The 13996-nt window shown below is 36.1% G+C and overlaps 1 protein-coding gene across 1 annotated transcript in view; it reads right to left on the minus strand.

The window, feature by feature from the left end:
• Positions 1 to 13996, minus strand: part of LOC109069025 (zinc finger protein neuro-d4-like) — a 43125-nt gene that overhangs the window by 21543 nt on the left and 7586 nt on the right. The window contains 4 exon segments of the mRNA XM_042771003.1: positions 2729 to 2856; positions 3587 to 3694; positions 3789 to 3949; positions 7973 to 8002. Of these exon segments, the coding sequence (XP_042626937.1) occupies positions 2729 to 2856; positions 3587 to 3694; positions 3789 to 3949; positions 7973 to 8002 (427 nt within the window).

The following is a 13996-nucleotide window of genomic DNA, read 5'->3' on the forward strand; positions in this document are numbered from 1 at the left end:
TTTGTAGATGTGAATAATGATAAATTTCAAGTGTCATTAATGTGCATCATGTGGTGAGTTGCACAGCAAAGGTATTAGGGTAAATACACAGGGTTAAGAGTGTGTTCAGATTATTAACACTGTGTCTACACTGGATACAAGCGCTGCGACACAACATGCCAAAAGCAAACAGAACCCATTAAAATTAGTAATGCAGCGCAGACTCAATGACGTGACGATAAGCAGCTGAAAGGTAACCCTATTGCTTATGTACTCCACCCATTTGCTGTATACTTCCAATAATAGTTTATCAGCTATTAACCTTTCCTGGCAAGCTGTTTCAAACTCTGGAAAACGAACATCATTTCAGCCTGTTTTAATTCAAAATGACAGCACATGCAACAGCTATTGTTTTGTTTTGGTTAGTTATTGCTTTGTTTGTTTCTTTTTGTTGTTTTTTTTCTTGATTTACCTTGAAGTATACTGAGGTCTTAGCTGTTTTTGTTCACACCAGTTCGTTCCTCGATTAAAGATTAAAGTGTATCGTGGTGTCAACTGTTTTTTTTTTCTAAAGGAAATCACACCAGTTCGTTCTTTGATTTCTTTTGAAGTATAGCTGTTAGCTGTTTTTGTTTGAAATGACGTCACGCTAGTTAGTACTTTGATTTTGTTTGAAGTATATCGTGGCCTTGGTGTATTATTAATTTTTTTCCAAATGATGTCACACCAGTTTTTTTCTTCAATTTCATACGACATTAATATGTGGGATACATGTATTTGGAACATTTACTTTCACACTTCCCATGTAGACAGTGTTGAGCTGTCGTTTCTTGACATGAAGTATATCGGAGTCTTAGCTGTTTTTGTTCTAAATTATTTCATACTGGTTCGTTCTTTGATTTCAGCTGAAGTATATTGCGACCTTTGCTGTTTTTGTCCAAAATGACATCACACCAATTCGTTCTTCGATTTCGCTTTAAGTGTATCAGGGCTTTAGCTGTTAGCTGTTTTTGTTCAAAATGACGTCACACCAACTAGTTCTTGTGTCCTTGGCATTTTTTTTTTTCAAATTACATCACACCAGTGTTAATTTCGTTGATGAATAATTTTCGTCATAATTTTCATCAACAACATTTTTTTCACTGACGACAACGAGACGAAACTAAAACTCTTTTGAATGACAAAAACTATGATGTAAATCTATTGACATTTTTGTCAACAAAATGTTAGGGAACAACGATTTGGGAAGAGATTCATTCAGAACGAATCTGCTGAGGTTAGATGCGTACATATGAACCGGCGTGACATAAGCTAACATACACTTGCTGCACATTGCATAAAATGTTAAAAAATGTCAATATGTGGGAGTAAGAGAAGAGCAGACATATAGATAGAAGAATATGGTAAACAAGTTGCTATAAAGAATGCAGAATTAGCCTGTATAAACATTGGTTTTTCATTAAAACGAAGACCATGTTCTTGTTCTTTGTGAGAAGTGGTTTTCTTTAATTTTAACATAAAGGCATGTTGTGTGTCACCACACTTAAATGGGTGTCTGTCTATCTTGATAATCCTTAATATCAAACCTATATAATGAGTTTGGAAATTTTAGAGAAATGCTTAATAAATGCACTGTAACTATAAACCCATTTGATTTTAGCCGACTTAATTTAATTCTTATGATATTTAGTCAACTAAAACTAAAAACAATTCAGATGACTAAAGTATGACTAAAACTAAATGGCATTTTAGTCAAAAGACTATGACTAAAACGAAATCAAAATTGGCTATCAAAATTAACACTGCGTCAAAATTAGTACCATAGCTTCTTTTGTTTTTTTTTGCAATGACATCACACCAGTTCCATCTTCTATTTTGCCTGGAATATTTTGGGGCATTGACCATTTTTGTTTGAAATGACATCACACCAGTTTGTTCTTTGATTTCAGTTTAAGTGTAGCAGGGCCTTAACTGCGATGACTGCCTAGCAAGTGCACAGCTGTAAACACACTCATAATATGTGGCTGTGGGAATTGAACAGAGGTAGCAGGGTGGCACACAGCTTTTTAACTCCTGCAGGGGCCTGAGGCGAAACAAGCAGCAGGATCACAGGTCTGCTCCCAGGGGACGAAGTGCTCTAAAGAGAGACTCTTAATTGAAGTGCTAATTGGTTAATTGTCCACCCCTGGGATAGATGTCATGTTGTGTGCAAAACAGTGAGGGTGGTGACACTAGTGACAGCTCCATCGAATGACAGGCTGGTTCATTAGGATCTATAAGCATTCGCACATCAACACGGGCAAATGTAAGTACCTGTAAACCCAGAGACATTGAAAATGTGCAACCCTTCTCCGCAAAATCAATACATATTCATCAAACATACTGACACAGACACACACAAAATAACACAAATACATTCGCAAACATTCACACTTTGTGGTTAACAAGGACGTCTGCCAGTGGGGGCGTGTCAGCCCTGCAGGGATTTGTGTTACTGCCAAAAAGAGACACAAGTACTAGAGAAATCAGAAGGGGAGAGACAGGAAGAGAGTTGAAGATAGCAGAGAAAGCAGAAAGAAATGCAGAATGGAGTGGTGGGAAGAGCGTTTTGGGTACCAAAAATGACAATGTCTTAGTGTGTACTTTAGGACAGAGTGTGTTAAACAACTCTTAATCTAGTTGACTATTGAGTGTGTGTCTACAAAACCATTCTAGGGGGAGCAAACCACCGTTGAGGAATCTTTCTTACCTGGCATTCACTCATGGGCTCCTCCTCTTTTGTTTCCACCTTCTTATCCAGCAGTTCTCCACTGAGGAGTGACTCCAGAACAGGACCCTCAGGAACACCCCCTTCCTTCTTTAGTGCTGCTTCATAGTCTGAACACACCGTAAAACACTGTCACACCAAGGCATTTCTAGACAACTCATAAAAGACCAGGCCAGACAGTTTTTCTGTCATTTGTTTAAAGACTTAAAGTAAAGAAAACGGACAATACCGTAAACGGTCTCACACAAAACCTGTAATTTGTTGAGAAATTACACACTTGTAGAAGATATAAACCACTATAAACCACACCAAAATGTATTTCTGTTCAAACTGATACTGCAAAACCAAGTGTCCCAAGTAAGGGTGTATTAAATTGATCAAAAGTGGCTGTAAATGCATTTATAATGATATCAAAAATTGTTTCACCATGATAAATTTTTTTCATGAGCTGCAAGTCAGTATATTAGAATAATTTCTGAAGGATCATGTGACACTTAAAACTGGAGTAATGGCTGCTGGTGTAATGAACTATATTTTAACAAATATTAAAATAGAAAACAGATATTTTAAACTGCGATAATATTTCACAAAATCACTCTTTTATTGTATTATTAATCAAATAAATGCAGGCTTGGTGAGCATAAGAGACTAAAGAGATCTTTCTGAACTTATTTTTTGGTCATTTGTGGATTTTTTTTATTATTATTTTTTTTTTTTTATAAATTATTTGTTTTATTAGGGTTGTGTGAGAATACATGACTGTCATATAAAAAAAAAAAAAAAAAAAAAAAAAAAATGAATCAAAAATTTATGTTTGCCTTTCTCAATACCAACTCTCACCGATTTTAAACTCGATGGGTCCAAGACGTGGATCCTCTAAGATGTTTAACCGTCTCTTCTTTCTCCAGCAGCGTGCAGGATAGGTATAGAGCTGCCCTGGAGCCACACCTGGGTTAAAAAAAAGAACCAGGCTCATTGCAAAAACATTGAAAACCTCAAAATCACATATGTAGCATGATACACTGTACACATAGACACACACCTGGCCCACGATGGGTCTTCTCCATCCATATGTAGCAGTTACTCTGTGCTACGCCTGTTTGGGAGTCGAGAAAAGGCAGGCGCATGGAGCGTTCAGCACAAAGTCGAGCATTATAACTGCGGCAGTGCTCAATGGCATCACGGTAAAACTCCTCACCAAGGCTGGAAAGAATTAAAAAGGGGAATTAAAATGTGTTACAGCAAACACATGAATCTAAGTATATTTGATTTCAGTGCTCAAAAAACAATATTTATTATTTAAAGGCCCCATGAAATCATCTGAAGCATCTATATGCTAGTAAACATTTAAAGGTTAACAAATTCATATTTTAGCACATAAGTGCATTCAAAATTTAGTATTCCCTTCTGGGAAATTAAAGCAAAAAATATTGATGAGTCATGTTGCGCTAAACAAATTTCTGTCCAAGTAACTTCAAGGGGCCTTTAAATTTTCAGCCATCTTCGGAGAGAACTCATTGTAGTGACATGCAGGAGGTAAATAAAATTCTTGGCTGGCATCTAATTAGGAAATAAACATCTCATTTTCAGCTCTGTTAGAAACGTACCGAATGTGCATTGCAATATACTGTACAGAATCTCACTTATGTGTTAGGAATCGCTGTTTAAAAACACTGCAGCGTGAGAACGGCGGTGTGAATTAATGGTTCATGTGCCAAAAAAGAGCGCACTCAACAGTTCTGTCCTCAAGAGTATGTTTGCATGCTCAAAACTGGTCAGGACAAAAGTACCAAACAGTGATTTTATTGCTGAGGCAGCACTCAAAAAACCTGCTTTGCAAACTGCTGTATTTGTAAAACAATTTTAATATAAGGAAAAAACTCATGAATAAGTCAGTAGCAACTGTTAAATATTGCTTTACAGATCCGTAGTTGATTTAAACTCAAATTTGAATATATGAAAACATATGACTCAACGTTTAATGAGATTTTTTTCAAACTTTTGCAGAGGTGGATGGGAGGCTCCTAATTGAATCAAATCTTAAAAGTATATTTTAAAAAACCTGTAATTGCATAATACATAATACTTATAAAACATAATATTAACACTTAAGTGAACTTAAAGAGAGTACACTTTCATGACTGTGTTTTAGAAAGTGTGCTTTGTACAGTAATAATGTCAAATAAAAGGTTTCATTTTAAAGGTGCTGTATGTAGGATTGACACCGAGTGGTTGAACTAGGTATTGCAGTCCAAATTCAAAATATTGGAGAGGGTTTTTTTCACCCGGCCCCTCCTCCTCAGACTTGATGCACAGGTTGCCAGATTGACGACACAAACAGGAACGAGCGCACTTGACAATAAATGAAATGAAATGTGCTGTGTTTTCCGCCAACTGGCAACCCGTGGTGCTGAAATACACTTGGGTAAACTGCCAGTGGGCGGGTTTCACAAACCAATACAGAGACCGACATTCCGGCCCTGAACGCACATTTTCAAGGGAGAATAACTGACTGTAGCATTGTTTTTCAGATAAACAACTATGTTAACTTAGCATGTTTCTTAAATATCTTCAAAAATATTATGGTATTTTTATGCTTTAGTAGAGTCAAAAACTTACATACAGCACCTTTAAAGTACATTTTACATCATTATGTTTTAATATATATATATATATATATATATATATATATATATATATATATATATATATTTTAATATTATGTTTAGCTATCATTATTTAATAGTGCAAAATGCCAAGTGACCAATCAAAATCAAGTATTTCAGAATGAGTCGTGTAATAATGTTGGCAATGTTATAAATCAAAGTGGTTTTGAAATTAGTCCAGATATTCTTTTGATTCTGCTCTAGTTTATTCAGCACTGAAGTTTTTCTGCATCTTCTCTCCCATTGTTAACACAAGGAAAGATCAAAAGGGCAGAAATAATTGAGGGATGCTTAAAAAGTCCTGACAATACTCTCCTTAACCCTGCTCTCCCGCAGTTCGCTTTTTTTCCTTCGTTCTTTCTTTGTGCAAACCGGCTGAATAAACTCCCTGCTATGTTATAAGCTATTGTAAAAATTAGCCCTACGGAAGTATAGGTGAGTTCTGGGACACAGTCTGCGGTTTCTGATGCGTCATTGTTTGTTTCATTGTAATCAAAAGCACTGGTCTGCAAACAGGAATGAGAAATGAAGGAAAACTGCATTATGCAATAATGACCGCGTCCCTGAAACAAGCCTGATAACAAATTGACATGATGATGATGTAAGTGTAAAACCATTGCGATTGGTGAACTCATCCATTTCTCCTTGCGGGGGAATGGTGAAGAGCCCTGTGACTCAAGACTAAAAACGCAGTCAGGCTGAAATAAATAACCCTCATTTCTCCAAACAAAATGGCGGCTGGAGCAAAACAACACATTTTCTACCTAATTGAGTCCATGTTTGATTTGGAGGCCACATCCTGGTCATTCGGTGCGGGCTGGAATCAATCCTCAACATGTGGGTTGAAATATCACTAAGTGTTCAGGGGCAGTAAATTACAGTGCATCGAATGTCATGTGCTCAGGTCCACCAGAGGGGAAATATAAAGTCCTGTGGTGAAGTGCTGTGGGCTCCATTTAAACAGTCAGCAGCCAGTCTCACACACTGGCGAGCGAGTAAAAAAAACTAAGTGTGGCATCTCCGTGATTATGTGAGAAATTGTTCTTCAGAGAAAGTCCTTGTCAAATGAGCTTTCAAGACTTCTGTTTTTGAGCAATTTCTGAAAGGCTTTCTGATTGGACTTTGAATGTTTCAAACATAATGGGCCTCTTCAAGAGTTGGGGAAAAACAGCAGTTCCCTCAAGAACTTCCTGAACTGGTGAGATAAGGTGGCTTCTCTGCATGGCACAGCTTGTTTTCATATACCACAAGCACAATGGAAAAAACGATCAATTAGATCGGAAATATTCACGCGAAATGCGGAAGAAAAAATAAATATGGTGGCCACAAATTAAGAAATGGTTTCAATAACTTATTACTAATTAATCCATTCATTTTAGTTAAATATATTGGTCACCCGTCTGCACCAATAGCCCCGTGGTGCTACATACAGCGCATCTATGTTCACGGCAACCTGAGTTCAGTTCTCGTCATGAGGTCCTTTGCCAGTTCTGCTCCTCTCTTCACCCAATGCTTTCCTGTCTGCTCGCTACTATCTTGTCTAAATAAAGGCATAAAAGGGCCCATTAATGTAACTTCATAATATATTGTCGCCCAAAAATTCTGTCATCATTTACTCACCCTTATGTCATTTCAAACCTGTATGACTTACTTTCTTATTTTGAAAAATGCTGGTACCAAACAGCTTTGGTTCCCGTTGATTTCCATTACATTTTGGACCATACAGTGCAAGTCAATGGGAACGGAAAACATTTTGTCACCAACAATCTTCAAAGCATCTTTTGTTTGTATTCCAAAGAAGGTAGAAAGTCATAAAGGTTCGAATTTACATAAGGGTGAATAAATGATGACATAATTTTCATTTTTCGGTGGACTATCCCTTTAATTGGTTTTGCTGCCAAGTTAAACTCATTAATGAATGTGGGAACAAATTCTAAATTCATGTCCACAATATCTTGATTTTATATTTTGAAAATATATCTGTGAATATGTAAACGCAAATACATGCTGCATACTCAATACGTCCACAAGGGGTGCTATAACATGCTATTAGCAAAATGACTTCGCCTGGAGTCAGTTTTTTCCTTCAGATCAACTACTTTCATGGTGGAGCAACCATTTGAAGAAAATCTTGTTGAGCAAGTTACAGTTACTTAAATTGAAAAAGTGCTCCTCAATCGGTTCCTTAAGTCATGATGTCTCATTATTCCTATACCGTTAGCCTGCTTCTGCTGGTGGTTTAACGGTGCAGCAACATTAGGAAGATTTTAGCAAATTTTCATCTATTATCAATAGAGTAGCATTGTAGAAATCTCACAAAGATGTCACTTTTAAGCCAAGCAGCTTTGTGTTGGACAATGCTGAGAATTTGTGTGCGTTAAGATCAATGATAAAAATGTTTTGCCCTCACTCGAAACTCCAGATTGTGTGAATTCCTATTTAAATGACATTTTTCAAAATTTCATCAAAGCAATGGTAAATGTGACTGCATCTGTGCTTTGGATATGATGTGTACCTGCAAGGACTAGGAAGATCTGTGTATTGGATTTAACAAGCATACCTGTTCTTTATGACAGTTCCACTTGATTGTCTAGAAAGAGAAGAAAATGACAGAAACAGACATGAGCAGATGCAGACAATATCTTACAAAGCAGCACTGGATCCCATTTACTTAAAAAAAAAATATTATTAAACCTTCTTATGGAGAAAAAATAAAAGAAAGTCATACAGATTTGGAAAACCATGAGTAAATTACAGAATTTTCAATTTTGGTTAAATGATCATTTTAATAACAACAAAGGAAACACAAAGTTAAATAAACACAAAAATGAATCAAACTTTATTACAAAATTTTGAAAACAGAATATGTTTATTATCTACTGACAAGGCTTTCGGAAGACTTTGGAACAGACACACTTGTGTTAATCGACCAAGCATGCCAATGGTGGTCATTTCAAAAAGACCAAATACCAGCTGATTAATTGATATCTGGGTCTGAAACTAGGATCTGGATACCTTGACTGTTTTCTGATTTGCCACAAGAACAGCATGAGCAGCAGCGTGCTGCAGTTTTACAAATGACAGGAAAAGCAGTTTCAAGAGTAGCAAACGGAAAACATCTTATTGCCACTTTAACTACATTACTGAGAGATGCATTATTTACAGTTATTGTATTCACGCTATATGAGAACTCCAAAAACCTTAGGTATCTTTGAGGAAGGCTGACAGAATGGAGAAATGGGTGAGGTTAGCTAATATAAGAAAAATCAATAAGAGGAAGCAAAAGCCTGAAGCAACCCAACCAGAGTTTGGCTTGTGTGCGGGCAGAGCCGGCCAGGAATGGCATCCACGGGGAAAAGTGTGTATGCCAGTGTGCCATGAGCAAGCGCTCTCACTTCTTTGTGTGTAAAACTATGCTTAGAGGGAGTGAAAGGTCAGTGTGTGTGTGTGTGTGTGTGTGTGTGTGTGTTTATGTGTGTTTATGTATGCAATTGTGTGTGTGAATTCGATTTTAGCCTTCAGATAGTTGATGCTGAGTGTTATGATCTCACTTTGATCTAGCTGACCAATGAGACAGCATAGCAGAAGGAAAAATGCACAAAGTTTGGTGCCCATTTCTGATTCATATAATACATTTTGTACATGATATAATGGTACTGTAACACAGCGATTTTAGAATATGTACCACAATTCTACTCTACAGTTCAGAATGTGCAGATACTTTATTTACTGCTTAATCCAGTATAAAAGATACACACATGTGTTTTATGTTGGGCACTTTCTATCAACGTTTATTATGTTTATGCAGATGATAAATTATATGATATTTTTATCATTTTTTATTTGATATTTTTTTTTCATTTTTTTATATGATTTTTTTTATTTTTTTTTTATGGATTGTTTATTTTATTTTTAATTGAGTGATAATTAAAAATTATGTTAAAAATTATTATTTTTAATTAAGAAACAGAACAAACTGAGACAGACTAAATCCAGAAGAACTGTGGCAACGTCTCCAAGACACTTCAAGAAACCTTTCTGCAAAGCTACCTGAAAAACCATGTGCAAGTGCACCGAGGGCAAAAGCTGTTTTAAATGCAAAGGATGGTCACAACAAATGTGGATTTCATTTAGTTAATAAAAGTTAATTGATAAAGAAAATCAATTTATTTAACTTTTAACAGTACTGTAGCTTTGCAGGTAGGTTGCCACAGTTCTTCCCAATAATATAAAATAAAAGTGAGTGACTGTTACCTAGACTTGGGCCCAGACTTGAAAGCTTTGGAAGGAAATGCAAAGTAACCACCCCTGAGGTTCAATCCAATGCCCCTTCCCCCTCTGCCTCTTTCTAGTCTGAGCACAGAGCCGTCAAGCCCCCCTTCTCCATTCCATCACCTCAGTCCTGTGTGTGCTGCTAGTGGAACAAGTCTGGCTTTCAGCAATAAGTTGACAGCTGTAGAAAATGGCTGCTCTCAGTTTGTTTGCTTTGTTTGTTTTTTTTAATGCAATCTCATTATATTATACTGTGGCGGTGGCCTTGAAAGCTGTGGAACGTGTCTTGCTGGAAGACGGGACAAAGCCGGCCATATGGACATGCAGTCTGAAAGTAGGCCGAACTGTGAATTCCAGTTTTCTCAATCAACATTGTTCCCTGCAGTTCTCTGTGTAATTTAATCACAGTTCCTCATATGATAGGTGACCAGTGTTCGATTGTGAATGACCACTTATGGATTTCTTTAATAGCAACAAAAGGAAAATTTGGACAGAACCTTTCAGGCCAACATTTATTTGTCAGCATCAGTGACAAGTGGAGAGCAGATCTAATCAGATACATCTGAGGCAATTACTCTTGTATTTTCATTACATTTGAGTTTGGTGCACAGTGTTTCTATATTGGCAGCATATATCAAAGCAAAGGCTAATGAAAGAAAGCATCCAAATTATAATCTACTTTCTTAGGGCTATTTTTAGTAGATGCTGCCCACTTAAGAGACCTTTTTTTGCATCTAAAGCTTTTAAAGAGCATCCTGCAATAAAATGTGTTCGGCAATGATAACACATGCTTGATACGATATATAAATGCATTCATGTAATAACCACTTACAATTTACACAAAGAAAGCCAGGTTGACACACACACACACACACACACACTCACTCACACAGACACACACACGCACACACACACACACACACACATTCACACAAACACACACACACACACACACACACACACACACACACACTCACTCACACACACACACACACACACACACACACACACAGTGGCTAAACAAAGGAAAACAAGAACCTCAAGAGCTGTGTGCCTTTTCCCCAAACCAAAAGAGAAATAAAAAACGATGATTGGAGAGGAGCGCATAGCTTCCAGCATCCACACTGTCACTCCTGTGCAGAGCTCAACTATGACCCTTAAAAATAGAACAACCTCCAAAATTAGCTCTTCTTCTGTAGCCTATTTAAGTTAAACCAGCGGGGAGGCAGAGGGAGATGTTGTCCAAATCTGTCTGATAATGTACTGGTGTATTCTTCATTAAACTCAGTACACTACCAGATAACTCCCTACAGTGCCAATTAGTCTCAATTAACAGTTATCCTTTTGAAAAGTAACAGAGAGCTCCCTCTAGAGTCTGCACTGTGTCAGTAAAGTACCAAACTCCTGTTGAAGAGACCAGAGACCTCTCAATCTATTGAATGCAAACACACACATGCTCAAAAAAAAAAAAAAAAAAAAAAAATCATATATTGTTTTTTAATTTTATTAGTAATAATAGTTTGTAGGTGTATATATATATAGTGAAACTATCATATGCAATATTCATTTATTGATTAAAAAAAATACATAGTAATACTGTATGTAAAAAGAGGTTAAACACCATAATTTGTATACTAACAATATATGAATATATCTTCCAAAGATACAAAAAAGCTCTGTATTTTGTTGACACTAAGTATGAATTAAATATGAATTGCAATACTGTCTAACAATAAACATTAAATAAGGTAGTTGCAAATAAACTTTTAATTTCCCATCAATTAAAAAACAATATTTGTTTGATAATTTTCCTTAAGATTACTTGCATAAGAGGGTTGAGCTTGTCAAATGTAGTCAATTACAGTTTATCTAAATATTTAGAAAATGTAGAGATTATTTACTGTAGGAAAAAAATTATATTAAAAAATTTACTTTTTTGTAACAAGGAATAAATTATACTTATAGTGTAGACAATATTTAGTTTTTTATTGTTAATAAAACTAGTAATTTTATTAATGAATTAGTAATTTTATTACAAAGAACTAAATATCAGTTTAACACATTATATTACAATTATGACATTTTTATTTTATTTTAATTGTTGAATATATAAGGTGATCGGGATGTAAAGAGACTTTCAACCAACATAACAAACAATGTTTTTGAACCAAATCACCTACCCTGCCTTTAGACTAGGTCTTTCATGCTAGGTTTTGTTAGATAATAGTTTAAAACAGCTCTTTAAAAAAAATGGGATTTGGGCCTTGAAAGCTTGTTTTAAAAGTCATATAGTGTACCATATTCATGGAATGTGCCAGATAATGATTTAAAATCTGCTATCTTCACATAAGCTTAAACTCTACTAACCAAAAAGGCCATGCAGCAGTACCAGATGGTAATACCATGGACTGAATGATATATATTCAAACCAGCAGTCCTGGGTACTTCAAAGAATACTATCATACTTTTTTACTAGTGGATCTTAGTGTCACATGTGGGTGTAAAGGACTTGTAACTATGCTGAATTGCTGTGGCTGGTGCCAGTGATGGTGGAGGCTGACTAATATGTTGATGTGGCCCACAGTATTTCCATGAGCTTAGTACTGTTAAGAGAGGATATTGGTATGCCCATCCCCCATCAGTACTGTAGATTACACTTCGCAATAGCAACCTCCTCGAGCACCTCTCTCTTTTCGTCATCCGCCCCGCTACCCCTCCCTCTTTTTTTTCACTAGACTACCCAGTCAAATGATTTATCTCATTTCTTTCTTCATCTGCCTCTCTCCCTCTACAGATGTGCTGGTGCTTTTCCTCCAGCCTGCTGAAGACTAGCTTACTGAGGACTGAAAGAACTGCAGCACATTAACAGATGCATAGTCAAAACTCAGCCCTGCATTAGCAGAGGCCAAATGTTACATAAACATTTATGAATCTCATCGACTTAAAAGAAAGTGCATGTTGATTATGTTGGACAGTGGATAGCCAGTATTTTAAGAATAAGAGCTTGTTTACACAACAGCGAATTTACTAAAAACAGAAAAGTTTTTCCTTTGCAATTTTGAAAAGTTTTGCATAGAGACGACATTGTCAAAACAATCCCCATTTACACAGACCCGTGAAAACGACTGAAGATGCTGTATTATGCATGACAGGCCAGTAGTGGGCGATGTCACTTTGTAAAGAAAAGCTACTGCGCACATACACATAACTATAGACTTAACATGTAATATGCATGTGCATGACTTCACCATTTTCGGTTTGCGTTTTTTAGGGGTGCACGATAAATATCGGCCGATAATTAATGCGCATCTCGTCATAGAGCAGCTGTTACTACACAGAGCCGTTGTTAACTGGGTGGATGATAAATTTTGGGGTTATTTATTGTGGTTCTGGTTTTGTGGTGGCTGTTATTATTTTGGTTATCGTGGTGTGGGAGATGTTAGTATGAAGAGATGTTGTCATACAAATATGAATTAGCCAACAATTCGCCAAAATGTACAATAGTTATGTATTGGCATTGTTTTAGCATTTAAATCTTTAAAACACCAACATCTCAAAATCCAGTCAACAACTGATGAATGGAACAAAATTTCCGTCCTGTTTTTCAATTTATTTATTTTTTTGGTTTTCCGATAATCTATTATACTTGAATGTATGTCACATTTCAAAAAAAAAAATCTCTCAATGTTATTGTTTCAATGCAACTTTAAAACGCTTTATTTCGGTAATGTTCAAGGATGCATTCAATCTATTTATATTTTATACAGCTGCCAAAAAGAGAAGACAATCTTTTAAAATTAAGCAAGTATATTATTTCTCCAGAGATGGAGATGGACAATAAAGATGCATTTTTCTTGACTAAAAAGTGTTTCCAAAACTCGTTTTTCTCCAGTGACAGAGAAATAACACTTAGGAGGAGAAAATGACATTTATTAGACAACAAGTTGCACATAGAGCACTAGTAAAGCACTAGGTGTTTGCTTCATGTTAAAATATAACCAAGTGCTGCAAAATGTTGGTATTTAGATATACCAGCTTATATGATTTTTTCACAATTCATATGAATTGTAAGTCTATGGTTTTACCCTCAACCACTATCAGTGGAGAATTCATCCTAGTTCACCAAGCGCAAAGCCAAGGATGCACAAAGCAGCATGAAATTAGTTCCATATTCATCAGTATCACCTTGGAGAGGAGTTTCAGTTTTAAAAAGTGTCAAAACATCTCATTTGTATGCAGAACCAAATGAGCTATTTGAAATGTACTCGCCAAAAGTGTTAATACTGAAGATGCTCAGTGAATTTTCAGAGAT

Source organism: Cyprinus carpio, chromosome A15 (assembly GCF_018340385.1).
Source record: "Cyprinus carpio isolate SPL01 chromosome A15, ASM1834038v1, whole genome shotgun sequence".
NCBI lineage: Eukaryota > Metazoa > Chordata > Actinopteri > Cypriniformes > Cyprinidae > Cyprinus > Cyprinus carpio.